The sequence below is a fragment of the Salmo salar genome, chromosome ssa11 (assembly GCF_905237065.1).
Source record: "Salmo salar chromosome ssa11, Ssal_v3.1, whole genome shotgun sequence".
In the NCBI taxonomy this organism is placed as follows: domain Eukaryota; kingdom Metazoa; phylum Chordata; class Actinopteri; order Salmoniformes; family Salmonidae; genus Salmo; species Salmo salar.
The window spans coordinates 76,304,043-76,328,054 of record NC_059452.1 but is presented as its reverse complement, the minus strand read 5'-3'; the positions used below and the strand labels follow the sequence as shown (position 1 = coordinate 76,328,054).

Sequence of the window (24,012 nt, the reverse complement as noted above, 5' to 3'; positions counted from 1 at the left end):
GTCTGGTGCAGTTTGGGCTAGGCCCCCTAGTTCCAGTGAAGGGAAATATTAACGCTACAGCGTACAATGACATTCTAGCAGTTCTGCGCTTCCAACTTGGCAACAGTTTGGGGAAGGCCCTTTCCTCTTTCAGCATGACAATGCCCCCGTGCACAAATCGAGGTCCATACAGAAATGGTTTGTCGAGATCGGTGTGGAAGAACTTGACTGACCTTCACAGAGCCCTGACCTCAACCCCATCAAACCGTTTGGGTGAATTGGAACTCCGACTGCGTGCCAAGCCTAATCGCCCAACAGTGCCCAATCTCACTAATTATCTTATGGTTGAGTGGAAGCAAGTCCCTGCAGAAATGTTCCAACATCTGGTGGAAAGACTTCCCAGAAGAGTGGAGGCTGTTATAGCATCAAAGGGGGGACCAACTCCATATTAATGCCCATGATTTTGGAATGAGATGTTCAATGAGCATGTCCTGTATCTGGGACCAACAGATTCTCAGTCATGTGAAATCCATAGATTAGGGCCTAATGAATGTATTTCAATTGACTGATTTCCTTATGAATTGCAACTTGGTAAAATCTTCGAAATTGTTGCATGTTACGTTTCTATTTTTGTTCAGTGTAGTTCGTGACAAACAAGCAGGTAGAGAATCATTGTACCATCTAAACCGCTATGAAATATCTTTACTATAACCAAAAATATTGTATTTTCAGCTGATTGAAGCTGTTGTACAAAACCTGAAGTAAGACACAAAAACAAAACTTAAGAACGGGAAGGCTAGAAATAGCTCACATAGAACAAATCTACCGCTGTAGATGAGAATCATAGATCTTACACACATTTATATGTGAATTTGTTTGGGTTTCCGAAAAAGTTACATATTGCGGCTTTAAAAGCTAGTTTTCCCCTCCCCACTCAGACCACTCCCAGAGTCCTAGAAAAATGATTGCTTGAAAAATGGATCTTGCTAAAAAGCTCTTTTGTTTCTTTTTGACCATTTGAATTGAAAACAACCGCAGTAAGGCACTTAATTGTTACCCAGAAATGATTTGATAGCGATAAAAAACAGCTGCATTCAGCCTTTAAACAAATCCCCTCCTTATTAGAACAAAGCTGGGGAAATAGACACAAACACCAATGTAAAGAGACTCAGCTAACCAATAGTGTTTATTATTATTAGTGAGTTGTGTTATACAATGGATTATCAAAAACATCAATTATGTGGTACAAATAACATTCACACACAAGCAACGCCTAAATAGTACATAAGTCCTTCATTGTTTTACAGGGTCATTGGCAAACTGTGCTAAACATTCAAGTTTAACTAATCAGCATGTGATTGTCAGTCACCAAAGGCACAATTAAATAGCTTGAAATGTGTTAAAAGGTCAAGTTGGCCAGTATAGTTCAGTAAGGGCTCACAAAAAGCTTTGTTCCAGTCACTGAACATATGCATGCATTTTATAAACAGCTTCCTGTTACTGACATGCTCACACACACACACACACACACACACACACACACACACACACACACAGTGTCTCTTCTGCATTTAGACAGGTTGACTCCCAAGTGGCATCCTATCCCCTATATAACGCATTACCTCTGATCCGAGCCCTATGGGCCCTGGTCTAAAGTAGTACACCGTAGAAGGAATAGGGTGCCATTTAGGACGCAGCCTTACAACCCCAGGGGACTGTACCAAATAGGACTTTCCCCAGATCTACAACACAATGAAAGGCTACTACCGGTGGTTGCAGCGTCAGTATCAGCTGGGTTAAAGGCACTGCACGGATAAACACACGTAAAAAACAAAAATACATCGCATCGATTTGCTTAATGTTGTGTCAGCACATCTATAAAGTTAGCTCAAGAGGTAAGTAAAGGTTAATCATTCATTAGTCAAATCAACTGTGTGTTACAATGGTCTATTGTCCAGCTGTCTTGGATGTGCCTGTACATATATAAATGCTATATAGTATTAACAGTGTAGTTTGCATTTAACCACCCCTTCGTCTAATTGATTGAAGCCAGAAAACAGAGGAGAAGGATAAACTGAGGCTATGTGTCCATTCCCGTCACACTGCCGTCGAACTGCGCCCATACCCGTGACCGGAAAGGTTGTCTCCTTCTTTCTTCTCGTTTTATCGCAATCTAGGACCTCAGACACTGAGGCTGACGTGAGGCGTACAGAAGGTGTGAGCTCCAAACACCAGTAGTGTGTCCCAATAAACTAGAAGGATTTATATTAAGAGGGAAGAACACGGGAGACAAACAGTGAATCAATCTCCACCATCGCCAGGTGACTAGTCAGACAGACAGGAATATGATTATGTTAAAAATAGTTGGTCCTGTATTTGTTGTGGGTCTGTAAGGCACTGTGTTAGCACTAGTGCTGGAGGGACAGACAGCCAGAGAGTCAGTTCCTTGGGCTTCCAGACTGTGGGTTCAGTGACTCTTGGCATGGTCTTCGCTCAGCGGTGGGGTTCCCCTCAGTTTCCTCCAGGGGGTGGGGCTGTAGGCGGGGGGTGGGGGGAGGAGAGGGGGCTCACGTCGCTAGAGCCCGGGGGAGGTGGGCGACGTCTTCTCCCCATGTCCAGCAGCTCTTCATCCTGAGGATGAGGAGGACACAGTGATTAGCTGATATGTCATTAGGCTAATCTCAGGCTTAAAAGTCTCAAAAAGGAGAGAGAAAATGATCAGACGGCCCAAGTCCTAAAATGTCCTCTTAGTTTATACTGTCATGCGATATCGAGTTAAGGAAAAGAATCAACATTCAACAATGTCTAGCTCAGTTGGTAGAGCATGGTGCTAGCAACGCCAGGCTGTGGGTTCGATTCCCACGGGGAACTAGTACAAAAAAAGGACAAAAACGTATGACTGTAAACTATAAGTCACTCTGGATAATAGCGTCTGCTAAATGACTCAAAATGGAAACCCTTCACCGCACCGTGTCCGCAGTCTCCTCCCCCTCAGTGGTGTGTTCGCTGTAGTGATTGGACAGCTCAAAGTCTGAGTAGGCACTCTCCACCGCCTCCTCCTCATAGTCTGTGGGGTAGTCGGACTCTTCTGAGATAGGGAAGGGTAATGGAGAGGGAAGCGTGGCGGGGTGGAGAGAGAGAGAGACGGAAAGGTGGCATAAAGAGAAAGGTAGGGAAGAAAAGAGTGGATAGGGGTGATGAAAGAGGAAGGAGGGGTGTGTACAGGAACTGTCATCGCTGCATATTAATCATCGTTTAACCAAAACAAATGTATCTGCGAAGTGAGTGTGGCTGCATTCACAGAGCCCAAACAATAGTCAACAACAAGCAAGGAGAAAGACAAGATAGGAAATAAGCTTATCTTTCCCAGGACAGCAGGAGGCAGAGTGCCAAACCCATGAAAGAGAGGGGAGGGGGGTGAAAAGCTAGCAGAGCGGCATTAAAAACATAAATATTCAATTACTCCAGCTGTGATGGTAACAGGAAGGTCAACTGCTAGCTAGCTATTGGCTCGCATGCTCTTCCCAGTTTACAATAAAAAAAAGGCCATTTACAGTTAAAATAACACAGTTACAGCTTTTCGCCTCTCTTGTTGCCAAATATCTGGGGTCCCAGAGGTCATGAGTCTTGTTGACCTCCATAGCACTCTGCTGCTCTATGTGCAGATCAGATCATGTGCCAGTCTCACCATCAACCAGAGCTGGTTTGGCCAGCTCGATGCGGGACACGATCTCTGCCAGGTCAGTGAAGGAGGCATTGGGACAGGTCACAGGTCCCTGCAGAACACATAGGACAGACAGCACACAGGTATCATTCACTAGAGGCCTCATACAGAAATCATTCAGAATAATAGCATTAAAATACACAATTGTACATTATCTAGTCATGACCATCCATTCTGGTCTGGATTTTAGCGATTTTAGAACCGTCATGGTTTTGTTTTTTCGACCAACGGTTATTTTATCATCTATTGTCGCCCTGAATGTCTGCCTAGTTGAGGGCCTCTTCGACCTCCTCCTGCTACCTGCTGCACTGCTTCCCGCCTGCCCTGTCTGGTACAGGTGCCCCTGCCACTCTCTCTCTCCCCGGAGCTTTGCTCGTCTATGTCGCAAACTTTTTACTGATCTGCTGTTGGACTATTTGATTTGTGTTTTTTTTTTTTTTTGCAAATGACATTAGTGATCACTGCTATTGCCTGTGTGAGAGATGGTAAAATTCCTAAGCAATCTCCACGTGTTGTTACGAAAAGAAACTGGAAGCAGTTCGATATTCAAGGTTTTTTTACATGATGTATTTAGCATTGAATGGAATAGAATTAATTCCCGATGTTGAATTAGCCTTTTCTTACTTCCACAACACATTCCAGGATGTATGCAATAGGCATGCCCCTTAAAAAAATGCAGGATTAAGGGCAGAGAGAACCCTTGGTTTACTGAAGAACTTACTCAAATCATAAGCGAATGAAATGCTATGTGTGCTAAAGCAAGAGGGTCTGGTTCGGCAGATGATTGGATGGCTTTAAAAGGTCTTTGAAATCTGGCTGTGGCTATGACCCGAAAACTAAAAGCAGACCACTATCTACTTCGGATAATTTAAATAATCCCTCCAAATTTTGGCAAGTAGTGAAAGGTTTGGAGTGCAAAAAAGATACACAGCTTCCCAAACAATTGTTGGTAGACATACAGATTGTAACTGAGAGAACCTCTATTCTGAAAGCCTTAAAATCAGAACTTTCTAGATGCAGGCAGTTTATTTGAAAAGGTTAAAGGTCTACATGAGCCCCCTATGAATTACTGGTCATGCTCTAGATTTGTTTATAAATTACCTATCAAATCGTACACAATGTGTAATGGTGGGTTGTTGTAAATCTGAGTCTACAGAGTTGTGCTCAGGTGTTCCGCAAGGTTCTATTTTGGGCCCACTCTTGTTCATTTTGTATATCAACAACATTGGGGATCATATTGAAACAGCGGGTGTTCATTTTTATGCAGATGATACTGTTTTTTATTCAAGTGGTAGTAGTTTATCTTCAGTTTTTGAAAATGCCCAAAGAGCACTTAACACCAAAGAACAGAATCTGCATGATTTGAAGCTATTTTTATTACCGGCATGAGGCTTGTTTTTCTCTGGAGGCCAGGAAGAAGCTGGTATGATGTACATTACTGGTGGCTTCAGATTTAATTGAACCTTTAGTTAACTAGGAAAGTCAGTTAAGAACAAATTCATATTTACAATGGCGGTCTACCCCGGCCAAATCCTAACCCGGACGACGCTGGGCCAATTGCGCGCCGCCCTCTGGACTCCCAATCATGGCCGTCACAACCTGGAATCGGTCTGTAGTGACGCCTCTAGCACTGAGATGCAGTGCCTTAGACCGCTGCGTCAGTTATAGAGTGCATTCGGGAAGTATTCAGCCCCCTTGACTTTTTCCACATTTTGTTACAGCCTAATTCTAAATGGATTAAATAAATAAAAAATCCTCAATCTTCACACAATACCCCATAATGACAAAGCAAAAATCAGAAATACCTTATTTACATAAGTATTTAGACCCTTTGCTATCAGACTCAAAATGTAGTTCAGGTGCATCCTGTTTCACCTGATCATCCTTGAGATGTTTTTACAACTTGATTGCAGTCCACCTGTGGTAAATTCAATTGATTGGACATGATTTGGAAGGGTACACACCTGTCTATATAAGGTCCCAAGGTTGACAGTGCATGCCAGAGCAAAAACCAAGCCATGAGGTCGAAGGAAATGTCCGTAGAGCGCCGAGACAAGATTATGTCGAGGCACAGATCTGGTGAAGGGCACCAAAACATTTCTGCAGCATTGTAGATCCCCAAGAACACAGTGGCTGCCATCATTCTTAAATGGAAGAACCGCAACCACAACAACTCTTCCTAGAGCTGGAACCGCCCAGCAAAACTGAGCAAGAAGGGGAGAAGGAGTTGGTCAGAGAGGTGACCAAGAACCAGATGGTCACTCTGACAGAGCTCCAGAGTTCCTCTGTGGAGATTGGAGAACCTTCCAAAAGGACAGCCATCTCTGCAGCACTCCACCAGTCAGGCCTTTATTGTAGATTGGCCAGACGGAAGTCACTCCTCTGCTTGGAGTTTGCCAAAAGGCCCCTAAAGACTTTCAGACCATGAGAAACAAGATTGTCTGGTCTGATGAAACCAAGTTTTAACCTTTTGACCTGAATACCAAGCGTCACATCTGGAGAAAACCTGGCACCATCCCTACGGTGAAGCATGGTGGTGGCAGCATCATGCTGTGGTGATGTTTTTCAGCGGTAGGGACTGGGAGACTAGTCAGGATCGAGGGAAAGATGAACGGAGAAAAGTACAGAGAGAGCCTTGATAACCTGCTCCAGAGACGTCAGGACCTAAGACTGGGGCGAAGGTTCACCTTCCAACAGGACAACAACCCAAGACAATGCAGGAGTGGCTTCGGGACAAGTCTCTGAATGTCCTTGAGTGGCCCAGCCAGAGCCCGGACTTGAACCCGATCGAACATCTCTGGAGAGACCTGAAAATAGCTGTGCAGCAACGCTCCCCATCCAACCTGACAGAGCTTGAGAAGATCCGCAGAGAAAAATGGGAGAAACGCCCCAAATACAGGTGTGCCAAGCTTGTAGCTTCATACCCTAGAAGACTCGAGGCTGTAATCGCTGCTAAAGGTGTTTCAACAAGGTACTGAGTAAAGGGTCTGAATACTTGTGATATTTGTTATTTTTTTAATAAATTTGCAAAACATTCTAAAAACCTGTTTTTGCTTTGTCATTATGGGGCATTGTGTGTAGATTGATGATGAAACAAAAACTATTTAATCCATTTTAGAATAAGGCTGTAATGTAACAAAATGTGGAAAAAGTCAATGGGTCTGAAAACTTTCAGAATGCACTGCAGGCCTCAACCACTACCCTGAGAGCACTATCTATCTCTGTTCTTTTTTAAATCAGTTCAGTAAATAAATATCAATTACGGTCCCATTCTCATTTGCTTTTAACAGTACCAATAATTATAACAGGTCATGGTAGAAATCGTTTTAGTTACTCAGCTCCGTGGTCCTGGAATTCTCTCCTGAACATTTAACCATTTGATGATCTAGTCACTCCCTGACCCTCCCTCCCTCCCTGACCCTCCCTCCTTCCCACCCTCCTTGACCCTCACGTTGTTGCTGTGCGTGTTGTGAAACTCTTCCTGGTGGCGGTCCTTCAGCATCTTCTCCACCACTCCACTGCGACTCCACACGTCAAATACCGTCTTGCCGTGCTGGTAGCCCACCTCCTGCAGGACACACAAACACAATATACACATACAAGGCTGTATGTAATGTAGCTAATTGGGGGGGGGGGGGGGGATCTCATGCAATCCTTGAAAACCTTCTCACACTTTTGACTGAAGATGGAGGAGGCAAAAGAGACAAATAGTGAAGTGTGAAGAGGTGAGGTCTAGAGTAAGAGGGGGACATGGGAGAGCGAGAGGAAGCAAGAGAGAGAGAGAGAGAGAATAAGAGAGACTGCCCAGGTCAGAGAGAGAGAGAGAGAGAGAGAGAGAGAGAGAGAGAGAGAGAGAGAGAGAGAGAGAGAGAGACAGACAGACAGACAGACAGACAGACAGACAGACAGACAGACAGACAGACAGACAGACAGACAGACAGACAGAGAGAGACTCACAGCGATCTCGTCGAACTTGCCAAACTCCAGTGTGCGGTAGCGGTCTATGGGAGGCCTGATGTACTCGCAGTAGTCACTGCTCTTCACCGACTCCAGCTGACGCACACAGCACACGTATGCCAGCCGCGTCTGAATCTCTGCCATGTTCAACACCTACAGGGGTCAAGGGTCAAATGCCACAACACTTAGCACAGCAGGGTGACAACTGTGCACATACTTCCAGTGTCTATTGTGTCCAAAATGGCACCCTAATCCTTATATAGTGCACAAGTTTTGACCAGAGCAAAAGTAGAGCACTAAATAAGGAAGAGGGTACCATTTTGGACACACTAAGTAACTCTACACATTTAGAATTCTTGAAAAACGGCAGAAATATTCTCAGTGAACGACAACACATTTTCACTCCGATTTGAACCCAATACCATTTCATAACAATGAATTGCAAAGTAGGACAAAACATGAATGCCATATCATTACACCATATCTTTCGGTTTACACAGTCTCTGAGGCTGTAGTCCTATACAGTGCTGTGAGAGGCTCACCTTGACTTTCTCTGCCAGCGGGTTGAGGCGTTTCCATAGCAGCCACCAGCCGGAAAGCGAGTCGCCGTAGTTGGTGAGGTTGGTCTCGTCCTGGCTGCCCACGTCTATGGCGATCACCACCTTGGCACCCATGGAGCGAGCCACGTCCGCTGGGAAAGGGGCAGAGACGCAGGTTCAGGGCTTAGAGTAACAAGGAACATTGGGGAGTTTCACTTTTTACACACTTGAACATGTACATCGGACACATAGAAGCACCAACCAAATAATTATTATTAGTGGTACAATCTCTGAGCAGGAGAGAAGTACTCTGCGTACTGTGACACCTATGGATATCCCCACCTTGTCTTATCTTGCCACTGCAGTGTGTGTGCGTGCACGCGTGTTGCTGACCTGGTAGGTTGTTGATGTAGCCTCCGTCCATCAGTAGGTGTCCGTCTTTAGGGTCACATAGAGGGGGCAGGTAGCCAGAGAGAGACATGCTGGCACGCACATACCTCCACAGAGAGCCTGAGAGAGGGAACATTAAAAACACGTGGAGGCAGATATAAAAGAGGACCAGGTGCCTTCTTTACAATTCAATCAGTTAAAAGAGAGAAGGAAAGAGGGTTAGAGAGAGAGAGGTAGAGAGACTTGAGGCCTAACCGTCAGTGTGCACTCTCATGGTGGAGGCAGTGATGTCAGTGGTGATGTTGAAATATGGGATCCACAGGTCCTGAACAAACAACACCACCAGTCATTAAATGATTATGGAAATATTGCAATTGTAAAAGAAGGTTCTGGGCGGAGACTTAATTCCCTTCAATTATATTTATTGCTAACGCGTTTCAAAGCAGGCTCCTTGTCTTATTAGTATAATAAGTTAACAAATCTTTCAGACTGTGTACGACAGGCAATTTTTTGATGTATTTAATCTACTCTGTTTACACAGTTGGTCACATTACGATGAAAAATGCCTTTTACAAGAGAGTCGCAAGACCGTCTAACTCCAGCTGCCCTGCGAGAGTTCCTCACCTCTATCTGCTTGCCCTTGAACACCGTGTAAATGCTGGAGTTGAAGGCAGCGCCAGAGAACATAGAAGTGATGGGGTAGGTCAGGTCCAACACCTTCTTGAACACCGACGTCATTCCCTGCAATACACCACCAAGAAGACCGGGAACAAATCCATGAGAACACGTTTATTTCACCTTTATTTGACTAAGTTGTCCCATTGAGGTCAAAATAATGTTTCTTCAAGGTTGACCGGCCTGGACAACATTTAAACACTTGAAGGTTGACCGGCCTGGACAACATTTAAACACCTGAAGGTTGACTGGCCTGGACAACATTTAAACACCTGAAGGTTGACCGGCCTGGACAACATTTAAACACTTGAAGGTTGACCGGCCTGGACAACATTTAAACACTTGAAGGTTGACCGGCCTGGACAACATTTAAACACCTGAAGGTTGACCGGCCTGGACAACATTTAAACACCTGAAGGTTGACCGGCCTGGACAACATTTAAACACCTGAAGGTTGACCGGCCTGGACAACATTTAAACACTTGAAGGTTGACCGGCCTGGACAACATTTAAACACCTGAAGGTTGACCGGCCTGGACAACATTTAAACACCTGAAGGTTGACCGGCCTGGACAACATTTAAACACCTGAAGGTTGACCGGCCTGGACAACATTTAAACACCTGAAGGTTGACCGGCCTGGACAACATTTAAACACTTGAAGGTTGAGTGAACGTCAAGTTAATATTTCTCGATTTTGTCTTTTCTCGATTCCTCGCATCCTCTCTCCTTCTCAAGACATTTTGGACAAAATTATACAATGTCCTTCCCCTTGGACTTGTTCCTCCTAACGCATTTCGAGAAGGCGGTGAGGACAGGTGGGGCGGCAAGTAGCTTAGCGGTTAAGAGCGTTTGGCCAGTGACCAAAAGGTTTCTGGTTCGAATCCCGGAGACTAAACAAAATATCAGTTGATGTGCCCTTTAGCAAAGCACAACCCTAAAAAAGTCGCTCTGGATCAGAGCGTCTACCAAATGACTAAAACGTCAACGTAAAATGACAGAGGATGCGAGGAATCGCGGAAAGATGCATTGCGAAAGAGACTAGCCGTGGTGAATTCCTCTCACCATAGCCCACTCTCGTGCCCTCATCCTCATGCGGCAGTGACTGCGGTCCTCTGCGTACAGCCCCCCCATCAGGGAGCCGATGGAAACACCTCCCACCAGATCCACAGGGATCCCTGCCTCGCTCAGAGCATGCATGATACCCACCTGAGAGCAGCCCCTGAGAGAGGACGGGAGAGAGAGGATGAGAGGAAGAGGAGCGAGAGACATTTGAAACTCCACAGATACAAGCTCCCTCATTAAAACGTATAGGAATGTAGATTGAGGTAATGTCTTGGCTTTCATCATTATGTTTGTGGTTCTGATGACTAACCAGTCTCTGCAGCATTCCCTGTATTTGGCAGGTGTACTAACAGATTGCATTGCAGGCTCTTGGAAATGGTTTCACACACCATACATACATCTCCATGTACTGTTAGTGATTGTAACTGCCAAGTAGCCAACTTGTTTAACACTACCACATACAGTATGTCAACACCAGAACCACAACAATTCACAAGGGGCCCGAAACGTACGCCTTATCCTACGCACGCTTTTCCTACACACTTCTCAGTAGTTGGTATTCAGGCTTACCTTATGCAGGTATGTAAACGGGCTTTGCAGGCGTGGTTCCCTTGCGCGCGCTGAATACATTTAATTCAACCACTGAAAATCCTCCCATTTGCTGGACAACACATTTGCTCGTGGAGTTTGCATTCAATAGGGTTTTCAGTGCATTTAGCTTAAGCCATCCCTTTAAATACGGTGTACTGTACCTTTAATAACGTTTTGTTGACACTCACTAGAAGACATTGAGAGAACGGGTTCAGAATATAGGGATCAATAAAAGACAGCCATCTAAATGTATGTATATTTGTCTCTGTTTCAGCACCAACTGGTAGATTTAAAAATACTCTGATCTTGGAGATTACTTAGGCACATTTTAGGGTTAGGAAAGTATTGATGAATCATAAAAAAACTGAGTTAAGAGGCTTTACGCACAAAATATATTGAGGAATCAAAAATACAGTGGTTTGCTTCAACCTGAAAGTTGCCATATTCAAGGAAGGTAGAACAAATGCTGGAGTTCCTATACATCTACCCTAATCATGGACCTGTATGACAACGGTCCTATACATCTACCCTAATCATGGACCTGTATGACAACGGTCCTATACATCTACCCTAATCATGGACCTGTATGACAACGGTCCTATACATCTACCCTAATCATGGACCTGTATGACAACGGTCCTATACATCTACCCTAATCATGGACCTGTATGACAACGGTCCTATACATCTACCCTAATCATGGACCTGTATGACAACGGTCCTATACATCTACCCTAATCATGGACCTGTATGACAACGGTCCTATACATCTACCCTAATCATGGACCTGTATGACAACGGTCCTATACATCACCCTAATCATGGACCTGTATGACAACGGTCCTATACATCTACCCTAATCATGGACCTGTATGACAACGGTCCTATACATCTACCCTAATCATGGACCTGTATGACAACGGTCCTATACATCTACCCTAATCATGGACCTGTATGACAACGGTCCTATACATCTACCCTAATCATGGACCTGTATGACAACGGTCCTATACATCTACCCTAATCATGGACCTGTATGACAACGGTCCTATACATCTACCCTAATCATGGACCTGTATGACAACGGTCCTATACATCTACCCTAATCATGGACCTGTATGACAACGGTCCTATACATCTACCCTAATCATGGACCTGTATGACAACGGTCCTATACATCTACCCTAATCATGGACCTGTATGACAACGGTCCTATACATCTACCCTAATCATGGACCTGTATGACAACGGTCCTATACATCTACCCTAATCATGGACCTGTATGACAACGGTCCTATAAATCTATCCTAATCATGGACCTGTATGACAACGGTCCTATACATCTACCCTAATCATGGACCTGTATGACAACGGTCCTATACATCTACCCTAATCATGGACCTGTATGACAACGGTCCTATACATCTACCCTAATCATGGACCTGTATGACAACGGTCCTATAAATCTACCCTAATCATGGACCTGTATGACAACGGTCCTATACATCTACCCTAATCATGGACCTGTATGACAACGGTCCTATAAATCTACCCTAATCATGGACCTGTATGACAACGGTCCTATACATCTACCCTAATCATGGACCTGTATGACAACGGTCCTATAAATCTACCCTAATCATGGACCTGTATGACAACGGTCCTATAAATCTACCCTAATCATGGACCTGTATGACAACGGTCCTATACATCTACCCTAATCATGGACCTGTATGACAACGGTCCTATACATCTACCCTAATCATGGACCTGTATGACAACGGTCCTATAAATCTACCCTAATCATGGACCTGTATGACAACGGTCCTATAAATCTACCCTAATCATGGACCTGTATGACAACGGTCCTATACATCTACCCTAATCATGGACCTGTATGACAACGGTCCTATAAATCTACCCTAATCATGGACCTGTATGACAACGGTCCTATACATCTACCCTAATCATGGACCTGTATGACAACGGTCCTATACATCACCCTAATCATGGACCTGTATGACAACGGTCCTATACATCTACCCTAATCATGGACCTGTATGACAACGGTCCTATAAATCTACCCTAATCATGGACCTGTATGACAACGGTCCTATAAATCTACCCTAATCATGGACCTGTATGACAACGGTCCTATACATCACCCTAATCATGGACCTGTATGACAACGGTCCTATACATCTACCCTAATCATGGACCTGTATGACAACGGTCCTATACATCTACCCTAATCATGGACCTGTATGACAACGGTCCTATAAATCTACCCTAATCATGGACCTGTATGACAACGGTCCTATACATCTACCCTAATCATGGACCTGTATGACAACGGTCCTATACATCTACCCTAATCATGGACCTGTATGACAACGGTCCTATACATCTACCCTAATCATGGACCTGTATGACAACGGTCCTATAAATCTACCCTAATCATGGACCTGTATGACAACGGTCCTATACATCTACCCTAATCATGGACCTGTATGACAACGGTCCTATAAATCTACCCTAATCATGGACCTGTATGACAACGGTCCTATAAATCTACCCTAATCATGGACCTGTATGACAACGGTCCTATACATCTACCCTAATCATGGACCTGTATGACAACGGTCCTATACATCTACCCTAATCATGGACCTGTATGACAACGGTCCTATAAATCTACCCTAATCATGGACCTGTATGACAACGGTCCTATACATCTACCCTAATCATGGACCTGTATGACAACGGTCCAGTCATCACGAACAGTGCGCCAGGCTCCAGGTTTAATCTGCTACGTTGGGTCTATAACGATGAGTTCCATAACGATTCAAACAGGCTACATGTCCCAAATTAACCGCACAACGTTAGCCTAACGTGATCCACTAATCCAGGAAAAACTACACTGATGTGACAGGGGAAAGAAAGGTACATTGGAATGGAATGATGCAAGATACAAATTGTAGGAAACACTAAAGTGACAGTTATAAATGTATGTGGGTATTACAAATGGTGGCTTCCGATAGTGGCTAATATTTAACATGCTCGAAATTGTGAAATAAAAACAGATTTTATCCCAGCAAATTATAAGGGCATACAATAAAAATTCAGAATGACGGCACAGCTGTTTATAGCCTATTTCACTGTGGAAAATGGGCCGCAATACATGTCACGTTGATATGATTTTCAGTTTGCTGGTATGGTTTCACCTTCGTCTTCAAGGGAAAATGATCTAAAACAATTGCTACGTGTATTTACAATCTCCAAACAGATTACTAATTTACCTAGCTCTTATAAATGTCTAAATTACAGTGCATTGAGATTCTAAAAATCGGGGAAAAATAAAGCAGATGCTTTTTCCACTTGGAACCGGCAGGGTCGCTGAACCTCATTCATGGTTTCCTCGTGTGAAAAGAGGGTGGGATTATTAGGGGATTAAATCAAGGTCAGAATACAGCTTATCTGTAGACACACCTTCATTTATACTATCTCCCCCCCAAAGGAATAGCAGGTGAATAGCATGCTATTCTCATGCTTAAATTCAAGGTCAGAATACACATAGAGAGAAAGGGGCATGAAAAGGAAATGACCTTCCATTTATGCGTGCTTAACTCAAGTGTGAATTCCCCAAGGGGAAAACGACAAATATTAGTCCAAAGCATTTAACAGGCACGAGTTAAGAGCGAGAGAGAGACAAGAGGAACCAACCTTAAAACATCTCCTGAACACAACACAAAAACAGGACAAACGGAAGGAGAAGAGAGACAGACAGGAGAAGAAGGGAAAATGAAATGAGCAAGATATTACACTTGGCAGAAAAGTGGAAGCAGTCTGCTTTGTGTTTCATGCATTAGGAAAGACAACCCCCCCCCCCATAGAAATGACTATACATGGGGCCTAGTGAAGTCAGTGACCTAGAGGACGGAGGTTAGAGATCAGGGGTCAGTGGGGCGTACCTGGCCCCTCCTCCCCCCAGTATGAGGGCGATGGCGTTCCCGGTCAGGACCCTGGCCAGGCGGGAGAAGTCTGAGTGGCGGTCAGCCGGCTTCTGGAACACACGCTGGTACATCTCAATCTGGAGAGGAGAGCAATACACAGCAGATAATTAAACACTGTTTCCTCAAACGGTGGGACACTGGAAATAACTGTGCGGCTGTGAGGCAATTCCTTCCTTAGTTATGGGTTAGGGTCGTGAACATTTAAAATGTTAAAACAAAATTGGGATGCTTAACGTTAAGAAAAATATTTTTCCGTTGTTTTACGTCGATGCAGAAAGTAAACAGCATTTCCGCAACAACTAAGAGCGTTGAAACGCGATGCTCAACTTCTCCTCTGTTTTGGTGCACGAAGCGAGCCAATACACATGCGCAGATACGGCAACAAATCAGTCTCCAAAAATACTGAATCTTAGGAGTCAATTCTTAGAGGAAACAAATCTTGACACTCAATGGGAGTCGATACCGGGAGTCGACGTGCAAGGAGTCGAGGAATCAATTATTTTGGAGTCGACACTTCACCACTGTGACATCATCGTTAACAGTTGGAAAAATGGCAGAGGAAAGGCAAGCGACGGCAGCGAAGTCCTGTATGGAAATACTGAAATGAGAAGGTTAAATGAGAAGGAAATGGAAACCTCGCCAGGTGGAGTTGAGATACAGTAATGGTAGTACAGGTGCAGTAATGGTAGTACAGGTGCAGTAATGGTAGTACAGGTGCAGTAATGGTAGTACAGGTGCAGTAATGGTAGTACAGGTGCAGTAATGGTAGTACAGGTGCAGTAATGGTAGTACAGGTGCAGTAATGGTAGTACAGGTGCCATAATGGTAGTACAGGTGCAGTAATGGTAGTACAGGTGCAGTAATGGTAGTACAGGTGCAGTAATGGTAGTACAGGTGCAGTAATGGTAGTACAGGTGCAGTAATGGTAGTACAGGTGCAGTAATGGTAGTACAGGTGCAGTAATGGTAGTACAGGTGCAGTAATGGTAGTACAGGTGCAGTAATGGTAGTACAGGTGCAGTAATGGTAGTACAGGTGCAGTAATGGTAGTACAGGTGCAGTAATGGTAGTACAGGTGCAGTAATGGTAGTACAGGTGCCATAATGGTAGTACAGGTGCAGTAATGGTAATACAGGTGCAGTAATGGTAGTACAGGTGCAGTAATGGTAGTACAGGTGCAGTAATGGTAGTACAGGTGCAGTAATGGTAGTACAGGTGCAGTAATGGTAGTACAGGTGCAGTAATGGTAGTACAGGTGCAGTAATGGTAGTACAGGTGCAGTGCTTCACCTTCTGGAAGGGACCCAAACTGTAGCTGGCAGCAGCCTTGTGAATTCACGTGGAATTTTATACATTTCCTTATTGTTTTAACGGAAAACCGATTAAAAATGGCAGTTTAAACATGAAAGAAAAAATGTACCATTTGCCACATCCTTATCATGGGTGGCGTGTGCAGTTGTGGGAAGGTGTGTGTGTGTGTGTGTGTGTGTGTGTGTGTGTGTGTGTGTGTGTGTGTGTGTGTGTGTACCAGTTTGGGAAGATCAGGTGTGTGTGTGTGTGTGTGTGTGTACCAGTTTGGGAAGATCAGGTGTGTGTGTGTGTGTGTGTGTGTGTGTGTGTGTGTGTGTGTGTGTGTGTGTGTGTGTACCAGTTTGGGAAGATCAGGTGTGTGTGTGTGTGTGTGTGTGTGTGTGTGTGTGTGTGTGTGTGTGTGTGTGTGTGTGTGTGTGTGTGTGTGTGTGTGTGTGTGTGTACTGGTTTGGGAAGATCAGGGTGTGTGTGTGTGTGTGTGTGTGTGTGTGTGTGTGTGTGTGTGTGTGTGTGTGTGTGTACCAGTTTGGGAAGATCAGGTGTGTGTGTGTGTGTGTGTGTGTGTGTGTGTGTGTGTGTGTAGTTGGAAGGTGTGTGTGTGTGTGTGTGTGTGTGTGTGTGTGTGTGTGTGTGTACCAGTTTGGGAAGATCAGGTGTGTGTGTGTGTACCAGTTTGGGCAGGCTCCTCTTGGAGAAGACCCTGCGTGGGCAGGAGAGGTGCAGGTGTCTGGAGATCCAGCTCCTCATGTTGAGCCACTCCACAGTGCCCTGGGGCGGGGGGCCGTCCTCCCTGTGTAACAACACCAGCTGCTTCTGGGCCCTCACCGCACTGCCCTCCAGCATCCGCTCCAACTACAGGGTCAAAGGCCAGGGGTCAACTAGAGGTTGGCCAAGGAGAAGTAGGACATAGTTTGTCCAGAATTAAACAGGCATGTACTGCATACTGAGAGGAGAGGAGTGTCTTACACAATAGTATCAAGCCACTTGAGTCTGTGACTGGTTGGTAGTCCTCTCTTTATCTTAGTAAATGGATATGATATCAGGGATAAGAGGTCAGCGAGGTCGACCCTGCCACCAAGCCCCAGACATGACTAAAAAACCCAAGGATCTGCACTGACCCTAATCCCACATCAAACACAGTGGCCTGCTAACACGCTAAGCTAGCTAACCTCTCCCCAAGCACCATGGAATTACGCTAAGCTAGCTAGCCTCTCCCTAAGCATCATGCTAACACGCTAACCTCTCCAAAAGCCTAATGCTAGTTTTGCAACAAAAACGTCAGGTCCCTCGCTGTTTTCTCCGTCCGTCACTCAAAGAGAACGGTGAGCAACCTACCGGAATTTGTCCAATAGAAACGCTTGTTTTGGTTGCAACTGTTTGCCTCAATGTGCACTAAGGATTACACCCCAGGAGAGGGGCCTATTTCCTCTGCTTCTGAAGCTTTTGCTGCCCCTGAAGATATTCAAAGGCTAGGCAGATTTAGTAAGTGTGGTCACGCACACAAACGTATTGCTCCACCCTCTGTGGAAGCACATAAATGATTCTGTAACAGTCCAAATGTGTTACAAGTGACAGACTCATAGGATGGCTCAGTAGAATTCCATTTCCCAAAATCAGTTCCCCTCCCAGACAGAGCCCCCAGTCCCTCCTGGTTCCCCCCGTACCTCCCCCACAGCGGGGTCTTGCTCCCCCAGTCCCACAATGATGATGCAGTCGGCCTGGCGGATACATCGCTGGGTCCAGGGGGTCAGGGTGTAGTCTGTCTGGTAGAGCACAATGCGGTGGATGTCCTCCTGCTGGCCCAGCCAACTGGACAGACGATACTCATGAACACTGACAGACAGACAGACAGATCAGACAGACAGGACACAAGAGGGTGAAGTGAGAGAGAGACAATGATTTACTTCTTTTAAAAAATATAAGGAACCCTTTATAATGCATGTGGGTAGTTCAAGATGCACACAAACCCGTTCAGTCAAGCTCACCTGTCCAGTGCGGCCGCTCCCAGGCGCTGCTTGATGCTGTCGCTGGTCAGTAGAAGTGTGGGGCCTATGAAGAAGGACAATTTAGGTCAGGTCTGTGGAACGGGCATACCTAAATCAAATCACATTGTATTTGTCACGTGCTTGGTAAACAACAGGTGTCGACTAACAGTGAAATGCTTACTTACGGGTCCTTTTCCAACAATGCAGAATTAAAGATAAAGATAATACAAAATACAAAATGAAAAGACAAGGAATAAAGACACAGTCATAGTACAACTGTACTAACTCATATCATTCCCCAGGCCCTAAAGCTTTCTAAGAGATGAACTGGCCAACAGGACACAGAATCAGCTCATTCTACTGAGGAGGGACGACGGCCAATTCAAGGTCCCCATGAATGGAGATCATTAATTCAGCCCCAGCAGAGTATTAAATCATAGGAAAGGGCACCTGGGCATAAACACAATGTCACCCCCCCCCTATCTATATAGATGAGAAATCTATAGAAAGGCAGCGCTGCTGAACTGCACTGTCTAGACAGCCTTGAACTGACGTGATGAAGAGAGAGGTGGAAAGTGTGTGTGGTTACCAATGGCGATGAGTGCGTGCTGCAGCTCCAGGGTGAAGGCTGTGAGAGGAACCTCCTCAGACACAGGCAGCACGGTGACAGTGGACAGGTTGGACGCCGGGTTCCCTGCATCCCACTTACTGCCTGGGGTGTGCAGGGCCAGGCTCCGAGCTGGGAGGAGGACAGACACACAGCCATGGATGGAGAGAGCAACATTATCATAAAGATATATTACACATAGCAGGTAAATGAGGCGTTAGATCCTTCTGGGTACAAAAGATGCCTGTAAACACACGCGCACGCCTACACACCTGTCAGAGGGCCATTGACCTGCTGAAGGATCTTCTGGCCAAGAAGGTGGATCAACCTCGTGACTACCTAAAACACAAGAAAGAGAGAGTTAGCGTGTGTGTGTGTGTGTGTGTGTGTGTGTGTGTGTGTGTGTGTGTGTGTGTGTGTGTGTGTGTGGAGGAGTGTCATGTGTGTGGGTGAGTGAGTGAAAGCCAGTCATAGACCAAGTTAGACTTCTCATCTTTGTAGCTGTCCCATCATGGCATCTGTGAAAGCACGGGCAGCACCATAGAGGCCATCTCTATTTTAAAGTAGTCCATTTCTTCGTCTACTTCTATGAGTTGGTAAACAAACTGAAAGGTGCATACCTGTTATACCCGTTTGAACAAGTATAAAACCCAAGGTTGGTGATTTACTGCCACCTTCAATTATGGAACGTTTGCTCATAAGTAGGTATGTGGCGGTCACCTATTTTCCTCAGCCGGTGATTGTCAAGCAAATAACTGTCGGTCTCGTGGCAACTGACCGTTAATTAACAAACACATTTAGCATCTCCTGCTTCCACATCTAGCCTACAAGCTACTGATGCAGACCTTTGAAACATCTACATTTTAACAGGTTTAATAAATCCATGTAATATAGCCTAAACCTTCACAATAAATCAATGATTTATTTTAGACAGGTCTAAAGAAGCATAATATGAAGAAAATGTAGTCTATTTCAGAAGAACAGAATAGCATACTCTGAGTTGTCCTTATGTTAGGTCCTGATCTGGATATGCCATATGGCTGTGGGCTACACTAGTTCATTAAGCAGACAAGATTTGCTTAGAATTCCGTGGCATTATTTTATAGTATGAAGAATACAATTAAACAAAGCTGAATAAAACAGAAAGCAGAAAACAGAATTTTTTCTCCAAACGATTTGAGGGAGTGTGCACATGCGGCTATTCTGTGTTGAGCGGTTAACAAAGAAACAGGTACTCCAACATGCTTATTTAGAGTTATTAATGTAACTTGTTGTTCTACAAACGTTAGGCTATATGTTTTGATTTTTAATACATTTTAAGTCCGCACAACAATGGTAGGCCTGATCACCGAACGATGAGACGGCCTATAGGGAGGAGGTCAGAGACCTGGCTGTGTGGTGCCAGGACAACAACCTCTCCCTCAATGTGATCAAGACAAAGGAGATGAATGTGGACTACAGGAAAAGGAGGACCGAGCACGTCCCCATTCTCATCGACGGGGCTGTAGTGGAGCAGGTTGAGAGCTTCAAGTTCCTTGGTGTCCACATCACCAACAAACTGTCATAGTCCAAACACACCAAGACAGTCGTGAAGACAAATCTTATTTCCCCACAGGACACTGAAAAGATTTTGCATGGGTCCTCAGATCCTCAAAAGGTTCTACAGCTGCACCATTGAGAGTATCCTGACTGGTTGCATCACTGCCTGGTATGGCAACTGCTCGGCCTCAGACCGCAAGGCACTACAGAGGGTAGTGCGTACGGCCCAGTACATCACGGAGGCCAAGCTTCCTGCCATCCAGGACCTCTATACCAGGCGATGTCAGAGAAAGGCTCTAAAAATTGTCAAAGACTCCAACCACCCTAGCCATAGACTGTTCTCTCTGTTACCGCATGGCAAGCGGTACCGGAGCGCCAAGTCTAAGTCCAAAAGGCTTCTTAACAAAAGGCTACTCCGGTTGTAAAAGATAAACAATGTGCTTAATATTAGGAACGTTGACAAATAAATATAGTAGGCCTAGCCTATAGAAAGCTGATGGGCTCCTCCTCTTTTTAGTAGAGGCCATCACTCTGTTTTCTCATGCAACTGCATAGCCTATAGAAATGTTGAGCAGCATGAGCTCATGAAGTGTTTGATTAGATTTTCAAACTATTTGCATTGATGTCAGAGTGATTAGAGGGACAATAGAGTGCTGAGTACCAGGCAGTTATCAAGTTTGGTAGGCTACTAATGACCATCAGCAGCATCAGAGCATGGAGAAACCTAATTACCATGACTAAACGGTCATGTTGAATTTGAATGCCTTCATGACTCGTGACCGCCGGTGTGGCGGTAATACGGTCACCGCAACAGCCATACTCACAATTCATTGGCTGATCCCTCCGGGTGACAATGGAATATGATCCTTCCCACCCAGTTAACTACACAAATGGTGAAAGTCCTCAATGTCGCTGCCAATGTTAAAACGTGCTTTTGGGTATTAGAGTCGTCTATCTAAGTCTATGAAGCCAGTTGACCTACATACCTGTGGGAACTTCCTCTTAATGTAGCTGAGTGCTCCCTCTGGTAGTTTGGCCAGCTCTGAGTCACGTACTGCATGCACCGTGGTCGCTCTGTTCTGATGGGTCAGGGCCTCCACCTGGGCGGGGACACAACCACAACCAATCATTATACAGGAACTATGCACCAAACTCACCCCTTAACACTCTTGCAATTGATTTAATAATCATTGCACATTCCTTGTTTTCATATGGAGTTGAAGTGATCTTAGCCCTACAAATAGGAACATATTTAGTTAAAAAAAGCACTCACTGGTGCAGAAAATGTGATCAGAGGAACGGATCAAGAAAAGCATGGTGAGCCAGACTTTTTAAGCCCCGGTGATTCTCGTGTCCATTTTCATCAGCGTCAACAAGCCAGCCAGGCAGTGACCTTTCATATCAAAGCGATTGATCTCTCTCTCTGTAATAACACTGTGCTGCTGGTACACACATGGTCTAATTCTGTATCCTAGCATTCCACGCTCTCCTGACTCTGTCCTCATGGACACCGTAACTACGGCTACCGTCTGGAGCCGGTAACCATGGCATCGGACGATTCGCCTCGGGCAGGTATTCTTAGCAGCATAGGCATTGCCACAGCGATGCAAATCCACGTCAGCCAATGGGAGCGTGATGCAGTGAATTAAAGGGAGAGGGGTTACCAAACAGAGCTAAATCCTCTCTGGACAGCAGAGACACACACACACACACACACACTCACAACATCTTCGAGGTGTGTGTATAGCCCCATCATGGTGGGGCTTACTCATGACCCTGCATGAAACCGTGTCGGTGTCTAAATGGGTTTGCGTACATCTACAATCAATAAAACTATGAATTCTTTAAAAGCCTGGGATTGTTTATTCTACGGCCGCTGCGTTTTTAAAATGGTACCACTCATTGTGCCATCAGACATTTGACCCCTTACCACGCCGATGAGGTCACCGCGGCCGTACTCTCCGGTCAGCTCCTTCTTGCCGTCCTCCTTCATGATGACGGAGCGCAGACGGCCACTCAGAACTATGAAGGTGCTGTCTGACTTATCCCCCTGTCTGAGAGAGAGAATTGTTTCAACTGTAGCCAGACAAATTCAAGCTTCCGAATTGGATTGTAGTAATACCATATTTGAGGTTAAAAGGGATATTGCGTGATTTCGGTCTTTTTTCTACTTACCCAGACGAACTCATGGAAACCATTTTTATGTCTCCGGGTGCCATTTGGAGATTATTGAAGTTAGCGCTCAATGGCGCTGCCCGTGCGCTAACAGACGCAATAATGGGACAGATGCGCTGCCATCTCTATAAATCTCTATGCGACAGAGAAGGAAGTGGATAGAATCTTGTTTCTTATTATTATCAGTCAAATTAAAAAGATGATAAAATAACGATTACTCTGTGAGACTATAAATGACCAACCACCCAGCTTTGGAGTAGTTAAGTCTATTTCCCTGCTTTTGAGAGGAGCTGGCTAATGTACCGGGAGACTTCCAGCAATTGCGCTAAAATAAAGATATGCTAACTTTAATCATCTCCTAACCTGCATGCAGATACATAAAAATGGTATCCATGAGTTCGTCTGTCACTGGGGAAGTAGAAAAACGACCTAAAATCTTGAAATCTCACAGTATCCCTTTAAGACTAATCACGCTTGGGGATTCATTGTAGATGTACCATCTCTAGATGAGATGGGATTACTGCAGATCAGTGAAGACAGTAAAAGCTGAACTGAGGGTGATAGACATCGGTGTGGACAGAGGGGTTACCTACCTGTAGACTGCCCGGCCGGCCTCCACAGCCATCCAATCCAGAGCAAAGTCTATCTGCCTGACGAAGGACGACATCCTCCGAACGACCGTGTGAGCTACGTTTAGCACCACTGTGGGTTCTGCACGCATGATCCTGAGGGGGGGGGGACACAGACACACACACGTAAATGTCGGAGTGTGCGTGCATGTATGCGTGTGAAATACATGTGCACGACAGTGTGTAGTCCCTGTGCCTCACTCGTAGAAGTGGGTCTTGGAAATGGAGAGGAAGCTGCAGTCTCGGTGGGCTCGGACAGTGAAGATGAGGGGCTCGCCGGTCAGAACAGCCAGCTGGCCCACCAGCTCCCCGGGGTGGGTCACGAACAGACATGTGTCCTCCTCACGGTCGATCATCCGCTGGTACACATGCAGCAGGCCCAAGATCACAAACTGCACACTCACCTCCTGCAAAACACACTGGGATGAATACTTTCCAGGAAATCGACCAAGTTCCTATCCTGGGAATAATTTATATTTATAACCGAAAAATTGGAAGTGCCAATTTAAAACTAAGAAATGGTCACTATGCCAGGGTTCTTCCCAAAATAAGATTGTCGCTGGGCCACATTGCCAACTTGGCTGCGCCTCGATATCAAGGTTTCACAGCAAGTGAAACTGATATTTGGTCATGAGTGTAACTTTGATCGCCAATGACATTGTCGTGAATTGCGAAACAGGACGTTCATCAATTCGGAGCGTGATGATGTTCCTCAATTAATTCAGCGCATTTTCAGCAGAAGGCCTAGGCTACCTCGACACAGAGCGCGCTCAGAACGCACCACGAGTAGGCTATAGCGTTGTCAAATCATACAAACTTATTAACGCCAGACAAAC

General features: G+C 45.2%; 1 protein-coding gene and 1 non-coding gene across 5 annotated transcripts in view; one reads left to right on the top strand and one right to left on the bottom strand.

The window, feature by feature from the left end:
* Positions 1-1,138: 1,138 nt before the first annotated feature.
* The window catches only part of LOC106563121 (patatin-like phospholipase domain-containing protein 7), a 49,243-nt gene continuing 26,369 nt past the window's right edge, over positions 1,139-24,012 (bottom strand). For all 4 annotated transcript variants that reach the window (XM_014128353.2, XM_014128354.2, XM_014128355.2 and 1 more), the window contains 20 exons: positions 23,378-23,583; positions 23,141-23,272; positions 22,303-22,426; positions 21,359-21,472; positions 19,106-19,172; positions 18,816-18,965; positions 18,227-18,290; positions 17,906-18,074; positions 16,911-17,093; positions 14,891-15,009; positions 10,329-10,485; positions 9,214-9,330; positions 8,845-8,914; positions 8,593-8,709; positions 8,203-8,351; positions 7,661-7,813; positions 7,155-7,271; positions 3,668-3,755; positions 2,949-3,067; positions 1,139-2,610 (listed from right to left, as the gene is read on the bottom strand). In XM_014128353.2, coding sequence (XP_013983828.1) covers positions 2,491-2,610; positions 2,949-3,067; positions 3,668-3,755; positions 7,155-7,271; positions 7,661-7,813; positions 8,203-8,351; positions 8,593-8,709; positions 8,845-8,914; positions 9,214-9,330; positions 10,329-10,485; positions 14,891-15,009; positions 16,911-17,093; positions 17,906-18,074; positions 18,227-18,290; positions 18,816-18,965; positions 19,106-19,172; positions 21,359-21,472; positions 22,303-22,426; positions 23,141-23,272; positions 23,378-23,583 — 2,535 coding nt within the window. In that variant the 3' untranslated portion in view covers positions 1,139-2,490. The remainder of the gene's footprint in view (positions 2,611-2,948; positions 3,068-3,667; positions 3,756-7,154; positions 7,272-7,660; positions 7,814-8,202; positions 8,352-8,592; positions 8,710-8,844; positions 8,915-9,213; positions 9,331-10,328; positions 10,486-14,890; positions 15,010-16,910; positions 17,094-17,905; positions 18,075-18,226; positions 18,291-18,815; positions 18,966-19,105; positions 19,173-21,358; positions 21,473-22,302; positions 22,427-23,140; positions 23,273-23,377; positions 23,584-24,012) is intronic.
* trnaa-agc (transfer RNA alanine (anticodon AGC)) lies at positions 2,783-2,850 on the top strand. The gene has a single exon. It is a non-coding gene; the product is annotated as a tRNA-Ala (tRNA).